We start from the raw sequence: 7,194 nt of genomic DNA on the forward strand, positions 1-7,194 counted from the left end.
ATAGTAGGCCCATAAAATTCTAGAAAGTGAGTGGAAGGAAATGTAGCCAAGGACTTTGGCTCCCTACTCCTATACACACTTCACTACCCCACACTGCCACTCACTCCTTGTTCTTGTCCTCAAATCTGGGATAGCCTGGGTCCACCTGAGGTGTCTCCTTGGTCTGCAGGGTTCTTCTGGCCAAAAAGCTAAGGCTGCCATTGTCTTAATGAAGAGACATTAGTGGAGACATTCTTCACTGGGAGAAAATAAGTGCAAAAACGTTAGTAAACTTTAGTTTACTGTAAATAACAGCTTTAAAAAAGAGAGGATGAATGAAGAGAGCAGATGGTGTAAGGTGGAAGGTTATGATCTCTAGTTTCAAAAATGGAGTCTTTTTACCATTATTTTTTCTTAAATCTCTTAACAAATAGTTAACATTTTATCGTCCTCTTGTGCTAACCTGCAGGTGACAAAGGGAGACAGCAAAAATGCTAAAAAGAAGAATAATAAGAAAACTAGCAAAAACAAGAGCAGCCTGAGTAGGGGCAATAAGAAGAAGCCAGGCATGCCCAATGTATCCAATGACCTCTCGCAAAAACTGTATGCCACCATGGAGAAGCATAAAGAGGTAAGATATAGCCACCAAGAGTGGAAAAAAACAGGGCAGGATTTCTCAAAAACTGCCCACCGTGGTTGGTATTTATGACTTGAGCACCAGACCATTTGAAATTCAGAAGGAAGAAAATCATTTGAGGGGAAAGAAGGCAAAAAGAGGATAGCTAGAGTGGGTGGTGAGAATAGGAAATGGTAAGCTGTCTTTGAGTTGTAGCTGTTATCAAGCTAGATGGTGTTGGGAAAGTATAAGCATAGTTTGTCTGACCCTGTTGTTTGTAATCCTTTTATGTTTGTATTTCTGTCCGTTGTTCAGGAGATTGGCTTGTTGGGTATCTCTATTGTTTTGTTTTAGACCAAGCTCCTTAGAACTCCATTTGGCCATTCTAGTTTGTCTGTAATGGAACTTTGGCAAAACGAATGAATATTTGCCTTCCTGAAAGGGAACTGGGAAGCGTAGAGAATTGAAGAAAAGTTAAACTTTCATATATGTACCTGTAATACCTTCTCAGCAAAGTTAAAACTGAATTATTTCATTATTTAAATTGCTTATTTATTGTTGTAGGTAGTTTGGGAGTGTAACTGGGTGTGTTGGACTTTTCTCCCCCAACGTCATCATTGCTAAGATGAGGAGTCTTGAAGGGTAATTCATGTCAGTTTAGTTTTTGATTTTTTTTTTTTAACACCTGTTTGACTCTGTGTTCAGACATCATAGTCAAGTTCTTATAGGAAGAGGCCATTATGAGGAGAGGGAACTTGAAGGCTTGGTTCAAGGTGTGGATGCCTCACTTAGATAATGATTGTCAGCTGTCTTGGGCAATATATAGTGTCACAGCATTCTGTCATAACAGCAGTTGGGAAAAGCCCTTAGAGTATGTCATAATAGGTGTGACTTAAGTTGTGGATACATCATCTGAAGAAGATGTGGGTAGTAGTCTCCTGTTAGGAGTTAGAATCTAAGGTCATCAATTTAGGCTAAATTCAAGTATTGTCTTAGCTCTAGGGTGACATACAGTGGGATCAATCATAATGGTTGTTATTGGATGGTTGGCCATAGTGAAGATTTCCTAGGGAGTCACCAGATGGTTTTATCTGCCCCTCTTTTGAATGGGTTGCTGCAGACATTCCCTACTTGTTAGATCCAGTACTTTCCTGTGTGTGATCACATTTTCAAAATGCTCTTCCTTGCTTTATGAGCGCTTTCTTTGAGCCACAGTATCAAACCCAGTATTACAAGGTCAGACACACATCACAGTCCTCCCTTGATGTTTTTAACTTTTGGCATCTGTTTTGATATGTCTTTACTCAGTGTGTGCACTCTTGTCCTGTGTTTTCTTTTTTTGTTTTTTTCAAGTTTTTGTTTTTGGCCACACTGTGTGGCATTCAGGGTCTTAATAGCTCCCCGACCAGGGATCGAACCCACGCCCCCTGCAGTGGAAGCACGGAGTCTTAAGCACTGGACTGCCAGGGAAGTCCCTGTGTTCTTTTTCTAGACTCTTGTTTTATGCCAACATTGCTGCCCAAGTATATAACAAATGTTACTGCCAGTTTGCACAGATTTTCAGCCTCTGAAAAACTGGTAGAATACAGTGGGCAATACAGCAGTTACTCACAAGTTCTTGATCTCTTGAAGGTTCCATTTTACATTTTATTATTACATATATAATCCCAGCTTCTTCTTGCAGCCTTTACACCAGTGGTTATGGGAATTAATGGTGGTTGTGTGTCTTTAAACTTCAGTGAACAAACTTCAACTTTTGCTGTTTCTGTCGCAAGGACGAAGGAGGTTTTGCATTTTTAATTTTCCCACCAACTTTTTTTTTCCTCCAAACTTACAGGAAAGTTATATAGAAGATGTCCTCCCGTAGCCTTCACTTAGATTCACCAACTGTTAACATTCGGCTACATTTTCTGTATCCTTATTTCAGCAAGTACCTTCTGAGAGGGAGGACGCTTTCTGCATAAGCATGCGATGGCTGCACTCGGGAAGCCTCACCCGCTGCCACCAGCTCACGGCCGCTCCTCCTGCTCCGTGCGGAGTTGCCGTGTTTCAGCTCTTGGCCTTATTTTCTTAACATGACATGGGCATTTTGTGGACGACTCCAGGCCCATTGTTGTATAGAATGTCCCTCAATTTGGATTTTTCTGTTTCCTTATGATTAGAGTCAGGTTAAACCATGGATTGCATCTTAAAGTAGACCACTTTGAGGCAAAATGTCCACTGTACGGTGCTGTACCCGACCATTCTTCTTTTGAAGAAATTATTGAATGTGGTAGAAAACATAAGATGTAGATTTTTTAGGCCCATCGTAGACAGTCCCAGAGAAGAGCACAGAGGTAGTGAAGCAGGAGAAAGAGGGCCATGTCGTGTAACCTTGCGTGGTGCTCTAGTGCCAGAGTCAGGATGAGACTGTATGTTTTGCAGGTCTTCTTCGTGATCCGTCTCATCGCCGGCCCCGCCGCCAACTCCCTGCCTCCCATCGTTGATCCCGACCCCCTCATCCCCTGCGACCTGATGGACGGGCGGGATGCCTTTCTCACCCTCGCAAGGGACAAGCACCTGGAGTTCTCCTCACTCCGAAGAGCCCAGTGGTCCACCATGTGCATGCTGGTGGAGCTGCACACCCAGAGCCAGGACCGCTTTGTCTACACCTGCAACGAGTGCAAGCACCACGTGGAGACGCGCTGGCACTGCACCGTGTGCGAGGTAGGCCCCTGGCGGGGGAGGGGCGGGGGGCTTCCGGGTGCCTGAGATGTGATTCAGACAGAGGTTATGCAGGCCCGGGGGGGCCTTCCTAGGCTCCGGGGCCACTGGTGAGTAACAGGACAGGGTGGGCGGGGCCTGGTCTCAAATCCAAGTGGTTGGTTAGAGGCTTTCTGTAAAACGGGGCTTTTTAGCCCAAGCAGAGTATGTAAATACTTTTGAATGACTTTAATCTTGGAGAGTTGACCTGCACCTGTGTTTTTCCCCCAGGATTATGATTTGTGTATCACCTGCTATAACACTAAAAACCATGACCACAAAATGGAGAAGCTGGGTCTCGGGTTAGATGACGAGAGCAACAACCAGCAGGCCGCGGCCACCCAGAGCCCGGGGGACTCCCGCCGCCTGAGCATCCAGCGCTGCATCCAGTCCCTGGTGCACGCCTGCCAGTGCCGCAACGCCAACTGCTCCCTGCCCTCCTGCCAGAAGATGAAGCGGGTGGTGCAGCACACCAAGGGCTGCAAGCGCAAGACCAACGGAGGGTGCCCCATCTGCAAGCAGCTCATCGCCCTCTGCTGCTACCACGCCAAGCACTGCCAGGAGAACAAGTGCCCCGTGCCCTTCTGCCTCAACATCAAGCAGAAGCTCCGGCAGCAGCAGCTGCAGCACCGGCTCCAGCAAGCCCAGATGCTCCGCAGGAGGATGGCCAGCATGCAGCGGGCGGGCGTGGTGGGGCAGCAGCAGGGCCTGCCCTCCCCGACGCCTGCGACCCCGACCACGCCCACGGGCCAGCAGCCGACGACCCCGCAGACGCCCCGGCCCCCCTCCCAGCCCCAGCCCACCCCTCCCACCAGCATGCCGCCCTACTTGCCCAGGACTCAGGCTGCTGGCCCGGTGTCCCAGGGCAAGGCGGCCGGCCAGGTCACCCCCCCGACCCCTCCGCAGACCGCTCAGCCACCCCTTCCAGGACCCCCGCCTGCAGCAGTGGAAATGGCGATGCAGATTCAGAGGGCAGCCGAGACGCAGCGCCAGATGGCCCATGTGCAAATTTTTCAAAGGCCGATCCAGCACCAGATGCCCCAAATGACTCCGATGGCCCCCATGGGTATGAACGCACCCCCCATGGCCAGAGGTCCCGGCGGGCATTTGGAGCCAGGGGTGGGGCCCACAGGGATGCAGCAGCCTCCACCGTGGGCCCAAGGAGGCTTGCCTCAGCCCCAGCACCTGCAGCCCGGGATGCCCAGGCCAGCCATGATGTCAGTGTCACAGCACGGTCAGCCCCTGAACATGGCTCCCCAACCGGGACTGGGCCAGGTAGGTGTGAGCCCTCTCAAACCGGGCACTGTGTCTCAACAAGCCTTACAAAACCTTCTGCGGACTCTCAGGTCTCCCAGCTCCCCCCTGCAGCAGCAACAGGTGCTTAGTATCCTTCACGCCAACCCCCAGCTGTTGGCTGCGTTCATCAAGCAGCGGGCTGCCAAGTACGCCAACGCCAATCCGCAGCCCCTCCCCGGGCAGCCCGGCGTGCCCCAGGGCCAGCCAGGGCTGCAGCCCCCCGCCATGCCGGGCCAGCAGGGGGTCCACTCCAGCCCCGCCATGCCGAACTTGAATCCCATGCAGGCGGGCGTCCAGAGGGCCGGCCTGCCCCAGCAGCAAGCGCCGCAGCAGCAGCTCCCGCCACCCATGGGGGGGATGAGCCCCCAGGCTCAGCAGATGAGCATGAATCACAGCACCATGCCGGCGCAGTTCCGAGACATTCTGAGGCGGCAGCAGATGATGCAGCAGCAGCAGCAGCAGCAACAGCAGCAGCAGCAGGGAGCGGGGCCCGGAGTCGGCCCTGGGCTGGCCAGCCACAGCCAGTTCCAGCCGCCCCAGGGCCTGGGCTACCCTGCGCCCCAGCCACCGCCGCCACCCCGGATGCAGCAGCACATGCAGCACCTGCAGCAAGGGAGCGGGGGCCAGCTGGGCCAGCTCCCCCAGGCCCTGGGGGCAGAGGCAGGAGCCGGTCTGCAGGCCTATCAGCAGCGACTCCTTCAGCAACAGATGGGGTCACCCGCTCAGCCCAACCCCATGAGCCCCCAGCAGCATATGCTCCCGAGTCAGGCTCAGTCCCCGCACCTTCCAGGCCAGCAGATCCCGTCTCTCTCCAATCAAGTGCGGTCTCCCCAGCCTGTTCCTTCTCCGCGGCCACAGTCCCAGCCCCCCCACTCCAGCCCTTCCCCACGGATGCAGCCTCAGCCTTCTCCACACCACGTTTCCCCACAGACCAGTTCTCCACATCCCGGACTGGTCGCTGCCCAGGGCAACCCCATGGAACAAGGGCATTTTGCCAGCCCGGACCAGAATTCGATGCTCTCTCAGCTGACTAGCAATCCAGGCATGGCAAACCTCCATGGTGCCAGCGCCACGGACCTGGGACTCAGCACCAACAACTCAGACTTGAATTCAAACCTCTCACAGAGTACACTAGACATACACTAGAGACACCTTGTAGTATTTTGGGAGCAAAAAAATTATTTTCTCTTAAGACTTTTTGTACTGAAAACAATTTTTTTGAATCTTTCTTAGCCTAAAAGACAATTTTCCTTGGAACACACAAGAACTGCGCGGTAGCTGGCTGTTTGTTTGTGGTTTAAAGCAAACATGCGAAATGAACCTGAGGGGTGACGATTGATAGAACACAAAAAGAATCTATTTTTGTTATGGCTGGTCCCCACCAGCCTGGTTTTTTTTCCCTTGTGTGTTTGGTTCAAGTGTGCACTGGGAGGAGGCTGAGGTCTGTGAAGCCAACCACATGCTCCTGCCTTGCACCTCCAATAGGTTTTATTATTTTTTTTAAATTAATGAAAATATGTAATATTAATAGTTATTATTTACTGGTGCAGATGGTTGACATTCTTCCCTATTTTCCTCACTTTGTGGAAGAGTTAAAAAAGAACATTTCTAAAACCAGAGGACAAAAGGGGTTAATGTTACTTTAAAATTACATTCTATATATATATAAATATATATAAATATATATTAAAATACCAATTTTTTTCTCTGGGTGCAAAGATGTTCATTCTTTTAAAAATGTTTAAAAAAAAAAAAAAAAAAAGGAAAAAAAAGCCCCCTTTCCTCCCCTCAAGTCAACTTTTGTGCTCCAGAAAATTTTCTATTCCGTAAGTCTGATCGTAAAAACTTCAAGTATTAAAGTAATTTGTACATGTAGAGAGAAAAATGACTTTTTCAAAATATACAGGGGCAGCTGCCAAATTGATGTATTATATATTGTGGTTCTGTTTCTTGAAAGAATTTTTTTCGTTATTTTTACATCTAACAAAGGAAAAAATTAAAAAGAGGGTAAGAAACGATTCCAGTGGGATGATTTTAACATGCAAAATGTCCCTGGGGTTTCTTCTTTGCTTGCTTTCTTCCTCCTTACCCTGTCCACCCCCAAAACACACACACACACACACACACACACACACACACTTTCTGTAAAACTTGAAAATAGAAAGCAAAAACCCTCAACTTGTAAATCATGAGATTAAAGTTGATTACTTATAAATATGAACTTTGGATCACTGTATAGACTGTTAAATTTGATTTCTTATTACCTATTGTTAAATAAACTGTGTGAGACAGACACCTGACTTTGTTTCACTTCTTGCATCTTTATCTTAGAATGCCTCAGTTTAAATGCCTGCTGTGTAGGATTCAGGTTGGTGAGGGGGAGTGCAGGCACTGGCTTACAGCCCTCCCTAACTATCACGTGAAGTGATTTTGTGATAAAATAGATTTAAAAAAACAGATTTTGGTAAATTTGTCCAAAGTTCAGGGGAAAACACAAATACCAGGTAAACGTTAATTTTATCAATTTGAATTGATACTAATTAGCCTTTATCAGCTTGATA

The 7,194-nt window shown here is 48.7% G+C and overlaps 1 protein-coding gene across 2 annotated transcripts in view; it reads left to right on the plus strand.

Moving 5' to 3' along the window:
* Positions 1–6,928, plus strand: part of EP300 (E1A binding protein p300) — a 74,471-nt gene extending 67,543 nt beyond the window's left edge. Inside the window, exons 29-31 of one of the 2 annotated variants that reach the window (XM_036865131.1) lie at positions 449–610; positions 3,020–3,301; positions 3,569–6,928. In XM_036865131.1, coding sequence (XP_036721026.1) covers positions 449–610; positions 3,020–3,301; positions 3,569–5,779 — 2,655 coding nt within the window. In that variant the 3' untranslated portion in view covers positions 5,780–6,928. The remainder of the gene's footprint in view (positions 1–448; positions 611–3,019; positions 3,302–3,568) is intronic. The other variant, XM_036865132.1, reaches the window with a different exon arrangement.
* The last annotated feature ends 266 nt before the right edge of the window (positions 6,929–7,194 follow it).

This window comes from Balaenoptera musculus, chromosome 10, assembly GCF_009873245.2.
Source record: "Balaenoptera musculus isolate JJ_BM4_2016_0621 chromosome 10, mBalMus1.pri.v3, whole genome shotgun sequence".
In the NCBI taxonomy this organism is placed as follows: domain Eukaryota; kingdom Metazoa; phylum Chordata; class Mammalia; order Artiodactyla; family Balaenopteridae; genus Balaenoptera; species Balaenoptera musculus.